This window comes from Podarcis muralis, chromosome 14 (assembly GCF_964188315.1).
Source record: "Podarcis muralis chromosome 14, rPodMur119.hap1.1, whole genome shotgun sequence".
Taxonomy (NCBI): Eukaryota; Metazoa; Chordata; class Lepidosauria; order Squamata; family Lacertidae; genus Podarcis; species Podarcis muralis.
Genome location: NC_135668.1, coordinates 13,257,217 through 13,273,792, shown reverse-complemented (window position 1 = coordinate 13,273,792; position 16,576 = coordinate 13,257,217). Strand labels below are relative to the sequence as shown.

At 43.8% G+C, this 16,576-nt stretch overlaps 1 protein-coding gene across 1 annotated transcript in view; it reads left to right on the top strand.

Moving 5' to 3' along the window:
- Window positions 1–16,576, top strand: part of FBN1 (fibrillin 1) — a 209,898-nt gene that overhangs the window by 28,340 nt on the left and 164,982 nt on the right. The window contains 4 exon segments of the mRNA XM_028705574.2: window positions 61–143; window positions 2,260–2,358; window positions 9,058–9,153; window positions 11,914–12,009. Of these exon segments, the coding sequence (XP_028561407.2) occupies window positions 61–143; window positions 2,260–2,358; window positions 9,058–9,153; window positions 11,914–12,009 (374 nt within the window).

Here is a 16,576-nt window from a genome sequence, read left to right as displayed (position 1 = left end):
ATGCTTAATGCTTGTCGTAGCAATGACAAAGAGCTAATCTCATTTGTATCCATCTTGTAGACCCAACGTTTGTGGATCACGTTACAATGCCTACTGTTGTCCTGGATGGAAAACATTACCCGGTGGAAACCAGTGCATAGTCCGTAAGTCATTCTTTGCTCTTTATTTCAGATACCAGTGTGGTGTAGTGGTTAAGAGCGGTAGACTCGTAATCTGGTGAACCGGGTTTGCGTCTCCGCTCCTCCACATGCAGCTGCTGGGTGACCTTGGGCTAGTCACAGTTCTCTGAAGTCTCTCAGCCCCACTCACCTCACAGAGTGTTTGTTGTGGGGGAGGAAGGGAAAGGAGAATGTTAGCCGCTTTGAGACTCCTCCGGGTAGTGATAAAGTGGGATGTCAAATCCATACTCCTCCTCTTCTTTTTCTTCTTTGGCGATCACTCGTAGCCGAGTAAGATAGTCTTCCATAAACATGGCTTTAACAGTGAGTCCGTAACAGAGGAAATGCTTGCTATTGTTTTGCCCCAAACATAGCTAAATCCCTCCTGTCATTATGAGGAACCTCAGGGGGCCACATGCTAGTGTTGGGTGAGGCCAGAGGCAAAAGTTGGCGAGGTAACAGGCCATTGTTAACAAACAACACCTACCCTCCAGCCTAAGGTGCCAGGTTGGGTTACAACAAATTATATGTGATTCTTACATTTGTAAAGTAGGGTACATTCTAATCACATGAAAGCAGGCCTGGAGAGAGTCCTGAGGGTAAGATAGGCCTGGAAGAGGCTGTATTTGGCCCTCAGGCCTTAGGCACCCCACCCCTGGTCTGTGGTCTAGTCTGTTTCCTGCTGGTTGTCATATGGAAGGTGCGTCAAACAGCCTCAGCATGGCAATTGCAGCTACACACATAGGAGCGTAAGTAGGAGGCCAAGAAGAACTTTTTGCGATCCAACAAAAACATGCAACACTCAGCCATTTGCCCTGCTTTACAAGAAACATTTTTTTCAGAGCTGTTTCTCAGCGTTATACTTCTGCTGTGTTATTGCAACCCACACAATCTGTGGCATTAATGGTTAGATAGGACCTTGGGTAAGGAAGTGCTCACTGATGGGTCAGTCAAGAGTGGGCAAACATGGCACACCATTCCCAACACTTCTATCCTTCATGCAAGGGCTCTCACACTGAAAGTGTTAAACATAATGCAGCCTTACTCAACATTGGCATTTATCCCTTACGTTCTCCCCTCTGGTAATCCACTGCAAGTGCAACTTAGCTTTATCAGTGTCACCCTTGGGTGTGGCACCTCAAGAAGGATGTTGAGGAGCTGGAAAAGGTTCAGAAAAGGGTAACACTAACACTCAAAAGGGTTAGCCATGTTCACCCATCCCGATTCATCCTCTGGTAAGCACCTCTGCAAAAGTGCCTTCTTCACCATTAATACTACAGATCCTCCGGCTTGTAATAACACCTCAGTGGAATGATGAGTATTTGAATTTCATTAAAAGGGCACACCTGACCATGTTTTTCTCAGTCAAAGCCAATTAGCTGAACCAGGTAATAAAGGAGCGATCAGCCAGCAACCACAACAGTATATAGTTGTCCACTGCACAACCGAAAGGCATGCTCAACTGTTCCATAGGGCATTCTTACAAAACACAGTTGAAGTTCTGCTATACAAACTTCCTAGGGGTTAATTATCCTGCTTATAGTTTTCAGACCATGCTTTTGTATATGATGGCACATAGGGGTAAGGGGAAATGGCCAAACTTTTTAAAATGGATGTAAGAGTTTAGCATTTCAGGTCTGGAACAAAAACAACCCCACCATGACCATTTCTACACTGCACAACACTCCTTTCTTTTTACTCAAGCATACAGGACTGCAGATATGTGAAATGTAATGTGGGGATTGACCCTAGGACCAATGAAGAGCCATTGAATGTCAAGCTGCATACACACACTATGCCATTAAGGCACATTTCTCTGCCCTTCCCATAGAATTCTGGGCTCTGTAGTTTATTCCTAGCAAAGTTACAGTTCCCACCAACACTTTAAAAACTGCAGTGCCCAGAATTCTCTGTGGGCAAATCTCTGCTTTGTATGCACTTTGAAGGTGTAGTATGGAGCCTCAGTCAGCCAAGGACAGATAAGTAGCTGTAAACCATTCAACATTAGTGCCTAAAAACCACCAGAGTGCATGCTAACCTGCTTAAAAAATCTGTTTTTCTGCTTATACCTCTTTTGGGTTTTTTCTCTCTTCCCTTACAGCAATCTGTAGACATTCCTGTGGAGATGGATTTTGCTCAAGACCGAACATGTGCACATGTCCAAGTGGCCAGATCGCCCCGTCCTGTGGCTCAAAGTCAGGTATGTTTTCTAGGGCTAGATTATTCTTAAGCTCTTGAATTGGCAGTGTGGTGTGTTTTAACTTGAAAGTAACTTGGTAGTTCAGACAACTAAACACTGACTCAGTATTAATCATTTACCACAACTAAAGGAATCTTGGGTTCTAGCTATTGCAGACATTCCTTATGGCCATTTTTAAAAAGTAACAAATACTATACAAGTATTGGCAATTGCATTTGGCTCGCCAGACGCTATATGCTTTTTGAAAAATTGGTCGTGCTTGCAACAGAAGTCTAAATTATTGAGACAAACAAGAGTTGCTAGATATTTCCTTCTTGCTTTTTCTGTGAATGCCCTTGCGGGAAACCACCAGGGAAGGCAGACAAGGATGGCTTTTTGTGGGAGTTAAATGACCTGGCATTTAGATATTTGGTATTAATTACCCTTCCTTCCTTCCTTCCTTCCTTCCTTCCTTCCTTCCTTCCTTCCTTCCTTCCTAGTGGCATTGCTCTTTTGGAATTGGCCTATATTATTTTTAGTGGGTTCATAAAATAGCATGAGATTAGGGAGTAAAAATCAGGGTCAACATTTGTAACAAGTAAAATAATAGCAGAATCATTCAGGGCAGAACTCATCCCCATTTATAGGCAACATGGGTTGTGTCTATTACCAGACCTCACACTAGCAGTGATTGACAGTTTGAAAGGGAAGGGCCATAGCTCAGTGGTAGAGCACCTGTTTTGCATGCAGAATGTTTCTAGTTCAATCCTTGGGATCTCTAGGTAGAGCTGGGAGATAGCTCTTTCTGAAATCCCAAAGAGCCACTGTCAGTCAGTGAAGGAAAACCTGAATAAAATGGAACAATGATCTGACTCACTATAAGGCAGTGTCTTTTGTTTCAAGCATTGTGTAGGCTACTTGCTTTCTTCATTTATTCATTTGCAAGGCATATTAGATGGGCCTATGCAATGCTCCTACCCTTTGTGAGATATCCACCGGCAAAAATGAAAACCAGGAAACCAAGGTTCCCTTTAAAGCCCTTTAATTGTTTTGGGGTACGAGCATCATTTTCTTTCCATTTTTAATTTGGCAACTAGTTTTGATAGTTCTCCAACGAAAGCTGAGATTAGAGCTCACTGTGTCCTTGAATAAAACCACAATTCCAAAAATTTCTCAAGATGTAATGAACTGCAATACTGGCATGGTTTGCACAATGCTGTAAGCCAAACTGTTGCTTGCTGGGACTGTGCAAACGTGTGAGCTCTTGGAGCGGAGAGTTCATATACTTTTCTCCTGCCTAGCCTTTTTTATTCCCACACTGCACTGAGCTCAGCCGTCCAATGTTACTGCCTTACATTGTTATTGCATATCACATGGGTGAAGGCACAGCGGATGCTATGCATGACTAAGACATTGATCCAATGACTGACATGCCCCCTGGACTCCTGCCTTCCCAGACATCTCTGAAACTTCCTGAAGACCAGATGAGGCCCAGCCCAATAGGCCCTTCCTAGGGATCATCTGATTCCAGCCCCTCAAACTCCTCCCACTCAGCTTCTTGATCTGACCAGCCTATCCAGGACATCTCCTTGGGGGTTCATGATAATGCTTTCTTCTCAAGAGCGACTAGACCAGCCTTTCTCAACCTGTGGGTCCCCAGATGTTGTCGAACTACAACTCCCATCACCTCTAGCTAGCAAGGCCAGAGCTCAGGGATGATGGGAGTTGTAGTCCAACAACATCTGGGGACCCACAGGTTGAGAGCTACTGGACTAGACTGAAACTTGTAAGCGCAAGTCCTCTGAAATATCATTTGCTCCATTCTTGTTATTGTCAGAACAGCCCCATTTATGAATGCTTCTGGCAGAATGAAGCATTTCTTCTACTTTGTTATTCAATCACAGACCTCTCCAGTGATTCATTGATAAATAAAATGTAGTAGAAATACTACCCCCCTCCTTAAACTAAGCAACAGCCCAAGCTGCTTAAAACTTCACATCTGTTCTTTCCTTGAATCTCAACACTGAGACATGGCTGGCGAAGACAGCTTTGGATGCCTTAAAACATTCCGGACCCTCCTCTGCATTTATCCTTAGACCTCACAGATGTTTTCTGGCAACTTGGTTCTTCCTGAAGTTTTTCAAAGATTGTGGAGGCACCCTCCCTTGAAAGTTAGAAGAACCCTGCTAGATCGGGCCAAAGGTCCATCTATTCTAGCATCCTGTTTTTAGCAGTGGCTAATTAACATTTCCAGGAAGACCACAACCAGGACATGAAGGCAATAGGTTGGCGGTTTGAATCCCTGCGATGGGGTGAGCTCCCATTGCTCTGTCCCAGCTCTTGCCAACCTAGCAGTTTGAAAGCACCAGTGCAAGTACATAAATAGGTACCGCTTTGGTGGGAAGGTAAACAGCGTTTCTGTGCACTCTGGTTTCCAGTGTTCTGTTGTGCCAGAAGCAGTTTAGTCATGCTGGCCACATGACCCGAAAAGCTGTCTGTGGACAAACGCTGGCTCCCTTGGCCTGAAAGTGAGATGAGTGCCCCTACCCCATAGTCACCTTTGACTGGACTTAACCATCTAGGGGTTCTTTACCTTTTTACCTACTCACCTCTGTAGTTCCTCCCAACAGCTCGTATTCAGAGGTATACTGCCTCTGCCCCCCAGTGATCCATTTAGCAGCTGCCGTTACCTATTTATAGACCTTCCTTCAGTGAATTTAGCCACTTTCCATTTAAAGCCTTCTGAAGCCATCTTATTGGAAGAACACACCTGAACATTCATTTTCTTTCTGACCAATCAATGCTTTCATTTGCAAATACAGTGGTACCTTGGTTCTCAAACTTAATCCGTTCCAGAAGTCTGTTCCAAAACCAAAGCATTCCAAAACCAAGGTGCTCTTTCCCATAGAATGTAATGCAAAATGATTAATCCATTCCAGACATTTAAAAACAACCCCTAAAAGAGCAATTTAATTTGAATTTTACTATCTAATGAGAACACTGATCCATAAAATGAAAGCAATAATCAATGTACTGTACTATAAAATAAATAAGACAGTATTGTGGGTGATAAAAATTTTAAAAAAATTCTTCCCTGTACTGATGATAGTCACACAGTCAATCAATCAGTAGCTGAACTGGGTTCCATACAGTCACAAAACAAATTAACCGAAAAAGCCTCAAAAACAAAAACGCAAAATAAATAGCAAAAACAAAAGCGCCAGACTTAATCCATTCCAGAAGTCCGTTTGACTTCCGAAATGTTCGAAAACCTAGGCGTGGCTTCTGATTGCTGCAGGCGCCCCGGAAACAATAGGCGACAGCCGCATCGGATGTTCAGCTTCCAAAAAAACATTCGCAAACCAGAACATTTACTTCTGGGTTTTTGGCATTTAGGAACCAAGGTGTTTTAGTACCAAGGCATTTGAGACCCAAGGTACCACTGTATAGAGCAGTGTTTCCCAACCTTGTGCCTCCAGCTGTTTTTGAACTACAACTCCCATCATCCCTGACTAGCAAGACCAGTGGCAAGGGATGATGGGAATTGTAGTCCAAAAACAGCTGGAGGCACAAGGTTGGGAAACACTGGTATAGAGTACTCTCAGCTGCCTTTAGATATTTAAGGACGCAATCCTAAACACACTTAAGCCTTGTTGAAAACAATGCGACTTACTTCTGAATAGCCATGCATTGGATTGGGTTGCAAGCAGTTTTGACATCAAACACAATGCATTGCTGCTGAAGAATTGCCCAAATTTCCGTACAGATGGGTGAATGCAGAATACTCGCATAAATTCCATTGCACCTACTTCCCCCCCCTCTTTTGCTTTTAGTTACATAAACAGTCATCATCCATACCATTGTTGGATACATCTATGATTGTTGGACCTAGTTTAGATCTGTTCATGCAGCCTTCTATGTAACATCAAAGGTGGCATGAATTCCAGGAAGGTGGGTTCAGGGAATTCCATGTGGGTGAGTGAATGGGCTGGCAGAGGAAGGGTTGCCGTCACTCCTCTTCCAGACTTCCTGGTTTCCATGCTGGCCAGGGAGGAAGAGGAACTTCTTCCTCCACAGCTGGCCTGGAAATGCAATGAAGGAAGCAAAACCACTCAAGGAGACTTTGAAACAAAGCTGGGTGGGGTGTTGCTTAGGGAAAGGGGACGTGGCTGAGGGAGGTTTGTGTGGCCTGGGCAGAGTCCCAGGGACCTGATAAAGAGGCCCGAGGGGGGGCACATTTCACCCTTGAACCCTAGGTTCCCTCCCACCGCCACAATGTAAAAAAATAGAAAAGGAAAGCTGTAAAAAGCTTCAACACTGGTGAGTCCATGCAGCCCCACTCAGGCCTTAAAAACAATTCCAATAAAAACGATGATTTGCATTCCTAGTCTGCCAGATAATTAAGACTGCATGAGAAATAATTTCCTTTGGAAAATGAATTAAGGCAGAATCGGGTACCCTCTCACCTGCAGTCCCGCTTTGCAGAGTTGCGTATAAGACTAAGATGAAGAAATATTATCAGCCTGTAGCTTGGGGAAAACAGTAAGGTAAAACAACAACAGCTCTGCACTTAAGCTACCGTTAAACTTATTATCTCAAAGCATTTAAATGCCTTTGGTAATAAATGTGGGAATGGAAGCTAGCTTTTGGCTTGCTTTACTCTAATTGAAATCAGTTTGTGGTTTAAGTTCCTACTCCGCCTGACAGATGATATCATTTCCTATGTGTTTTCTAATCCCTTCTGTTTTCCTAAGGTTTTATAAAGCAAAGTCCGACCATACATTTTGAAACCACTGCCCACCTTTTTCAGACCTACTTAGGAGGGTGTGAATAAGGCTCCATCAATTATAGTGGGCTGCAGATTTGCAGAAGCCTTGCACAGAATCTAAGTCCTTTTGAACTAGATGTGACCTTATATGAGTCTTTGCATCTAGCATGTAGGTTTTGTTTTCCTAAATCCTAAATAGCAGCCACTGGGAGGGCCTCAAATTAATGCCACTGAGGCAGACAGGTGGGTAGGCAATTTAACCCTTTCCTCACTTGCTGTGGTTGTGCCCCACCCCCCAAAAAGCTCCTTCGAAGCTGCTATTTATGTTGGGAGAATCCCTCCACTGACAGCAATTTCAGAAAAACCTTTACATGCAAAGACACATCTAGCGTCCTATATAGTTTGGCTCCAAACCTCAATGATTTCAGTGGTAGAGAGCTGGGCGATTCCTCTATGGAAGTCAGCAAATACAATTGCTCATTTCCCCCTCTAAATTGTGCCCTTTCACTTTGGTTGGAAAATAATAGCATTGGATGGTGTCCTAGCTGTCATATTCAGAATAGACCAACTGAAATCAATGGATTTAAGTTGATCAAGTCCATTGATTTCAGTAAGTATACTCTGAACATCAATTACAGTAGTTGAAAGTAGCCAGTTGTTTCTACAGTTTTCCATAGAGTCAGAGTATAAAGTTGCTGCCACAATGTTTTAAAATGTAACAAACAATCACATCTTATGCACATTTAACTTGTGTGATTTCAACCACACACAACTGAAGACCAGCTGGTTGAAATTTTGCAAGTTAAATGCAAGCAAAGTGGAACGAAAGCTTTTAAGTTCTGCATCTTGCTTGGAGGCAAGGCCAAGAGCTCTGGGGTGCTCTCACAAGATCTTGCAGGTCTATCTTGCAGGTCTGTCCGAGCTCCTACGAGATCTTGCATGAGCACCCTTAGCCTTCCAAAAACCATCGCAAAAAAACTTTCCAGCTTTCTACCTTGCTTTCCAGGCAAGGTATTCTTGATGTGCTGGCTCTGGAAGATGAGTAGGGATGCTTTTGTAGGAGCTTATGGGAACTGGAACAGCCCCATGGGGTCTCACAGAGGCAGCCCCAAACCGGCGTGTTGCGAGGGCCTTGCCCTCCTTCCAAGGCAGAGAACTTAAAAGCTCTTTTTGCACCAGGTCTGCTTGGGATGAAGGGAGTTGTAGCCCAACAATAAGTGTGGTCCCAAGGCAGAAGAGCACTGTATTCAAGGTCTTTCTTGATACTTCCTGTGCTCCTTTGATTTCAGAAAGCTTGGCTGCACATTTCACGGAGAGTTCCTGCCTCCCCCCAGCAGAAATAAAGACACAATACACCATAATTAAGGTTAATGGGCTAAAATTGGCCACAACTTTATTGGTTACAGGTGATGAGCGGTATTGGCTTAGGCATTGGTCCTAAATGACTATCCGGCTTCCGTCTGTCTGCCTGAAAGGCTGGGAAGGGTTAACACCAGGAGGGGTGCACATCAACTAGGCACTCCCCAGGGGTCACCACTTGGGGGCGTGCCTTGGGCCCTGACCTCCATAGGCTTCGGACGTGGCCACGCCCCCCAGAATCCTTTACCGGACTACCCTTCATTATCTGGGGGAGGTGATGGTGCTCCTCCCCCCCATTCATCTACATAACAATACCCCTACCAATGCCTAGCCACCAAACCGAGGAAGTTGTGACGATTTGCTACGAGGTAGGCGAAAAAACCAAATGGCTGGTGCCAATTTGCCAAGTGGAAAAATTTCTACCAGGCCCCTTAACGGCGACCAAAAAGCCACAAAATACAATGAGGCATTCTGCATTTCTATTTGATGGTGGTTGTGGTCAGCGCTTCACAGAATTAAACATTTAAAATGGTTGCCATCTGCTGTTTAGCTTCTCTAGACTACACAATTAAGTAATTGTCTTTCCTTTCCAGTGCAACATTGCAACATCAGGTGTATGAATGGAGGTACATGCAGTGATGACCATTGTCTCTGTCAGAAAGGATACACAGGAACACACTGTGGGCAGCGTAAGTACAGCCCTACCTTGGGTTAAAGACGCTTCGGGTTAAATCTTTTCAGGTTGCGTCCCGCGGCGACCCGGAAGTACTGGAAAGGGTTACTTCCGGGTTTCGCCACTCGTGCATGCGCAGACGTTCAAAATGATGTCACGCGCATGCGCAGAAGTGGCGAATCGCGATCCACGCACGTGCAGATGTGGGTTGCATTCTGCTCAGGTTGTGAACGGGGCTCCGGAATGGATCCCGTTCGCAACCAGAAGTACCACTGTAAATGTAATCTAACATTTAGCTAGGGGTGCTGTCTTATGTGTGCTAAGCGACGAGGGATGCATTTTAGTGACTTTTGGAGGCAGAGGAGAAATTTTGGGTGAAATGGGGGCTTTGCCAGCACCAGTGGTTGCAGGAAGAGATCTTACTGGAAGCCACCAACTGGAAGCTGCCGCGTAATCAGGCAGTGGCACTGTGTCATCATGCAGTGTTGCTTCCAGGTTTCTTTAGGGAAAGGGTGACAATGGCAGTCACTGGGAAGTGGTCTTTTGGTTGAGACTTCTGTTGTGAAACTGAGAGAAGTGGCCCAGTTTTGAGCTAAAAATTCTCATCTGACATTTGACTCTGCACTGGTTAATTAAAATGTAGAGCTCAGCCACAAGAAGACTAACAAATCCATTGTAATCAACAAATTCTGGGCTGCTGGTTAACTGCTGTGGAATTTTTCAAGCTAGCACGTGACTTTGCAATAGATGCCAGGAGAATTCTTTCTGACTGGAACAATTAAAGTAAGCACCAGACAAATTCATAATAATTGGATATTGCCTGATGTTGCAGTTCTATGCATTCTTAAAAAAATTTGTTTTTATTAGTTTCCATTTTCCACATCACAATTAAAACAACGTAACTCACAGCACATCAACCACGTTGCTTAAAACAGTTCTTGTGTTCTTAGAATTATCAAAGACTTGAAAGGTTTTATGCATGTAGGATCTGATTAGTTAGAACTTCAACTGTGGGTGCTGTCTGGCCCCTTTGCAAATGTGGAGCAGACTGCAAGTTGGCTCCTATCAGAATGTATTCTAATGTTCACCCCCACGCCATGCTGGCTTCATCCTGGTTGTACTGCTGCATGACTGGGTACACTGAAATGCACTCAGCCTTTCCAGGTAAGATGAGGTCTTCCCACATCTAATTTACATGCATCCATGCTGCTTCCAGCAGAAGCAAATGTTATATGTCTTGCTTGGGGAGTAACAGGCACTAGAGGCAGGTAAGTGAGGTCTAGGAGAGCCTTGGTTGACCAGAAATTACTAGATTGTGAACTGTGGTGCATTGGTGCAAACCTGGCAAAAGGATGGAAAGGATAGACTTACAATGCATTTTATTAGTAACTCCTTTTCATGCACAGAAATGGCTGGATTGTGCCCATATCTTGCTCTGTTGAAATTGTGACATATCGGGGAATTGGATTACATATGCTAAATCTTTGGCTTTTCAAATAAAGACATAGCTGAGCTTGATGTTTGGCTGTTTTGAAATACATGACTGCATTTGATAAGTAGTTCATAGAGTTTGGCATTCACCAGCAAAGGCTTGCTTGCTGGTCAAAATGAGTAAGACTGTCAGAGTCCCAGGCCATCCATATTCCAACAAGTGGTTTTGCCAAGCAATGTGGATTTGTAATAATGTGTTTAACTGCAAATCATGTTCTTAGAAAGAGGCCTGTAATTCAGTTGGGCAGATGTGTGTGAGGTTTTGTAGAAAGAAGGGGGAAATAGAAAGTTTTTGTCTTTTAAGTAAGGGTATGTCCTTATAAAGGGACGCGGGTGGCACTGTGGGTTAAGCCACAAAGCCTAGGACTTGCCGATCAGAAGGTCAGCAGTTTGAATCCCCGCAGTGGGGTGAGCTTCCATTGCTCGGTCCCTGCTCCTGCCAACCTAGCAGTTCAAAAGCACGTCAAAGTGCAAGTAGAAAAATAGCTACCGCTCTGGCGGGAAGGTAAACGGCGTTTCCGTGCGCTGCTCTGGTTTGCCAGAAGCGGCTTAGTCATGCTAGCCACATGACCTGGAAGCTGTACGCCAGCTCCCTCGGCCGATAAAGCGAGATGAGTGCTGCAACCCCAGAGTCGGCCACAACTGGACCTAATGGTCAGGAGTCCCTTTACCTTTACCTTTTATAGCTCTTTCAGACAGGTGACCTCTTTCACCCTGGTACAGAGCTACTATTGCTTGGACCCAGCTGTAGGTACTGCTTGAGGACAAAGACCCAAATAGTAATTTCTTATACAGCTGGTTGGGTGCTTCTACTCTAAACCTTAATATTTCCATTATTATTTTATTTTATTTGTGGTTTTGAGACTATGCTTCCTCCTGGAGGAGAGTAGTTAGCAAAATAGCCAAAATACAATACAACGATCAAACAGTTATCAAAACACACTTGAAATCACAGAGCTGGTTTTCATGTAACACCAAGCCAAACTATGGGTTAGTGTGAAAGTGTGAAGGCCTCCAGAGAGAAGATTCACAGCCCCTGAACTTCTCTCTTGGGTCTGCTGCTGCTAGGGTGCTTTGAGCCAAGCTATGCTGTTGCCTGAACCCAGGCTCATAGTTTGTCTTCTCCAAACAGGCCATGAGCTGTAAACCCAGGACCAAACCTTGGTTACAGTGTGTGGTTTGTCGGGAGCGAGACAAGCTACATGCCTGGATAAAGCCACAAACAGTTGCCCGTCATGGAAACATGGGAGCGTCCAAGTAACTCTGTTGCTCATTTCACTTACAGCTGTCTGCGAAAGTGGGTGCCTTAATGGAGGGAGATGTGTCGCCCCAAACAGATGTGCCTGCACTTATGGCTTTACTGGACCTCAGTGTGAAAGAGGTAGGTGGGATTTCCATATCCACCCCCCCCCCATTAGAAAAGATCGGACTTTGATGTGTTGTGTATGAGTTAAGCTTCTGAATGAGTCAGTATGAGTTAAGCTTCTGGGTTTTTTTATTGTTTGCCGAGTGTGATGAATTAAGATGAAGGAACAATATGTTTCTGGAAGACTTTTTAAAAGAAAATCTGATTAAAGAAGGCAAATGAAACTGTGGCAGGTGATGGAGTGAGGAAATAGCTCCTTATTACCAACAGGATTCAGGGCAGCTTTGTATGTTAAAACAAAGCAGGGGAAGAAATAAATTTGTGTTATTTGTACTTCCTCTTATTGCAGTTCCAGGATAGCATGTCCTTACCTACTCTGACACTATAACCCTCTGGTGAATCCACACAGAGCAATCATTTAAAATCTTAGTAGAGGCCAATGAGGAGGTGCAGTCTGTGTTCCTTACTCCCATAAGATCCTTTTGTTATATTCTCGTTTTTGCAATGCGTGGACGTTATCCTTACTTCTATATTGCTTCTTAGCTCAAAGGCCTGTTCCATGATTGCTAAGCAACCAAGTTTCCCTCTTTCGCCTCACAGTCAGGCTGCCGTTTCCCTCTCTGATGAAGCTTCTGTGCTTTTAATCAGCTGCCCGAGAGGCAGAAATTCAACAGGTGCAGCATTTGTTATCTATCATTATAGCTCCTTCTCGCAGCTTCATTTCCTATTGTCAGGAAGAAGATGGCAACACTTTCTCTTACGTGGAACAAGGCACTGGTGTACTTAGGACACAGCAATGGTTGTGTCATTGTTTCCACAGTATTGTGTGGTTCGGTATGTGTGTGAGGTTTTAATAACAACTGTGATGTTGATGAAGGGGTGACCCACTTTGAACCTGTACAGAATTTGAGGTGCAGGACGTTAGAGATTCATTGCTATACGTGCACTTTTAGGACTGAATTTTGGCCACCCCTGCTGGAATTTAGATGTGTTGGAGGTCTGCATACTTTTTATTTAAAGATGGGGATGAGGATGAAAGGCAAAGGAAACTTGGGAGTTCATTTTGTTTCATTTTTCATTTTTAGCTGTAAAAGCTGGCCAGTAAAATGAATGCAATCACGTACATTTTAGCTTGCTGTTTAATATACACAGAATAGTCTTGGGCAATGTTTTGGCAATTGGAGCCACACTTAAGTATCAGAGGTATGCTATATCCTGCCTCAAGTCTCGTGCTTTGTTTTGACTAGCTTTGCAGAGTTCTTCTTCTGTAAAACTTGTATGAGTTTGTTATCAGTTTTGTGAACTTTTTTTTTGCTTGGGTAGCCATAGCAACGCACACAGCTGTTTCCAGATGAGAACACAGCCCTACTTATCTGCTGTGCCCGAAGTAGTTCAAGGAAATTAAATCAAGTTTAAGAGCATTCTGGAGAGAGGTGACAGCAATAGCTGTTTAACTGTAGTTATTGTTTGGCTGTTTTTGTATATTTGCAGATAACGTATGTTTTAATTTGAACAAATGGGCTAACTTGGTGTCTGGAAAATTCATGTGATGGGTTACATATAAAGCAGACTATTATATACTCAGTCAAGCAAGTCCACCTTTCTCTCATATGTATGTAGGCTCTGTTCAAGCCTAAACCTGGGAGAAACTCCAGTAGCTACAGAGAGCAGTTTGAATGCAAACTGTTACAAGCCAGGGTAGGATTGGATCCAGCATTACGGTTAACTCTTCCACACAGGAAAAATAGGTGGTTACAGAGAGCAGCCAAATGTTAGGAGCAGTGGAAGGACTGTTTATACTGTGTTCAGCCACAGAGAGGAAAACAACAGAGAGAGGTCTCAAAGCATTTGGCACTGAGCAGAGTTGTCCATATACTTACGAAGTTTGAACAATTCCGTGCACCCCATGTTTGTTCTTCAAACCCAGCATTAAAATGATGGGGTGCACTTGAGCCAGACTTCTGAGTCTTAACCCCATGCTAAACTTATTGCATAGAAATTAGCAAGGCTTAAAAAATGCTGAATGAGACATGATCACACCCATGCTGACTTATTTAGACTGCTAAGGTCGGTTTTTGCATTCAGCTAATCCCCCCTCCCTTAGGGGACGTGGGTGGCGCTGTGGGTTAAACCACAGAGCCTAGGACTTGCTGATCAGAAGGTCGGCAGTTCGAATCCCCGTGACGGGGTGAGTTCCTGTTGCTCGGTCCCTGCTCCTGCCAACCTAGCAGTTCGAAAGCACGAAGTGCAAGTAGATAAATAGGTACTGCTCCAGCAGGAAGGTAAACGGCATTTCCATGTGCTGCTCTGGTTTGCCAGAAGCAGCTTAGTCATGCTGGTCACATGACCTGGAAGCTGTACGCCGGCTCCCTCGGCCAATAAAGTGAGATGAGCGCTGCAACCCCAGAGTCGGTCACGACTGGACCTAATGGTCAGGGGTCCCTTTACCTTTACTGATCCCCCCTACCTTACTGTAGCTCTGTGAAGGGGAGGGGGGACTTCACGGGAATCAATGGAAGCTGCCTTGTGCTGAGTCAGACCACTGGTCCATCTAGTTCAGTATTGTCTACACTGACTGGCAGCAGCTCTCCAGGGTTTCAGACAGGATCCTCTCTCAGCTCTACCGGGGGGATGCCAGGGATTGCAAAGCAGATCCTCTACCACTGAACTGTGGCCCTTCCCTTTGTGATACTGGTACTGAAGATGCAACAGAGAAACAGTTTTGCGATTAAATCTGAATCAACAACTGCCAGACTTAAGGATGCATACCACTTTTCTATTTATATGTTTCTAAAAATCCCAAATACACATGCTCGCATGGGGTTGTCACTTGTGGTGTTTATACCTTGATTGGAATTGTGTACAGTTTTTTTTTCCTGCCAACCAGTGGCAAAGCCAACTGGTTCATTTTGCCAACCCGTGCAACATGGAGTAACAAATCAGTGTTTGTTCAAGACACAGCAGCTGATTTTTGTGAGTATAGAGTAGGCAACCTAAACACTAAAAAGATCGAAAGGTTTTGATTAAGGTTACCGGACGTCCCCGTTTCCCGGGGACAGTCCCTGGATTTACAAATCAGTCCCCTGACAAAATCCATCTATTTAGTAGGAAGTTGAAAAATGTCCTCGGATTCATTGAAAAAAATGTGGTAACCTTAGTTTTGATAGCTCCAGAGCAGCCAGCCTGTTGACAGATGCCATCATTAGTCACAAGTACTCATCAATCCGAGCCAATGGACTATTTTGAAACGGGAATCTATTACCTCTGCAACTCATTAAAAACATTTCATTCACTCTTCATGGCTCTCAGATGGACCGTGTTCCAAACATGTTGTTAAAGTTAATGTCTTTTTATTCCATCATGTTTTTATTTGTTTACAATAGTTAAAGCCCACCTTTAGATATTAGCTTTTCGAAGTCCTTAATGTAGTAAAATTGGGCAAATAGCATTTCTGCTTTATTACAAAAACTTATGGGGATATCTGTGTATCACATCATCGGCTACTAGATGGAAGTAATTCCAAGCCTATTGCATACAGCCTTGTAAATAAGCGCACATAAAGTTAGTGGGAGTCAGCATGGAAACGCAGGATTCAAGCCTCTTAGCAGGCTCTTTAAAAAGCCTTCCACCAAGAGAAGTGTGGTGAATACGGTGGAAGTCTTTTATAATATTTTAATAAGATTTATATATTGCAGTATTTGAAGCAAGAATTTGGTAATATTCCAGGTTATGAAAAGTATTGTTTCTTTTCTTTCGTCTTTTTTCTTTATATTTTTAATTTTTTATTTTCTTTCTTTTTATTTTTATTAGTTTTTGTTTTGGAAAATATGTATATAAGTGTGTTTACAGTGTTATGTATTGTTCTTTGCTTTATTTCTATTTTTTGAAAAAAATAATAAAAATTTATAATAAAAATAAAAAGCCTTCCACCAAACAGGCTGATAGAAGAGGATCTTGACTGCAGAATAAGCTTCCTGTCCTAGTGGAGCCCTCTCTGTTAGGGCAAATGGGGTACCACCCCACCCAATGCAATCTGTCCTCAGCCAGCAGATTGCCTACCTGCTTTCTTAAATCCGGTCCAGGGGGTGGCACTGCCAGCCACCTTCCACCTTAGTCTCAGTCACGCCCTGAACAGGGAAGAGGATGGAGACAAAATTAGTTGACTCTGCCTGTCCTTGCCACTGGCTCTCCCTACGGTCTCCCTGCCTTCTGCCCTAGCATACCCAATGGTCCTCATACCCAATGGTCCTTGGCCACCACCTCTTCCTCCTCAGCCAACATGGAAATCAAGTGCACTGATGGCAGAGGAAAGGAGAGATTTGTTGCTCCTGGCTCAGCCCATTCGCACAGATGCATGGAATTCCTGGTCGCCTTCAGGTGCCAACCAAGTTGTTGATTGCAAGGCTGACTTAATGCTGATACATTGAAAGCTGCAGAGACTTCAAGGGACATCTAGTCCTATCAAACTGTAGAAGAAATTACATTACAAACTGAAGCTCCACACAGGGATGTAAACTGAAATGAGAGAGTATTAAGGCATTTCTAGTAACATTTGGGAGTTGTTATAGGTACATACATAGGA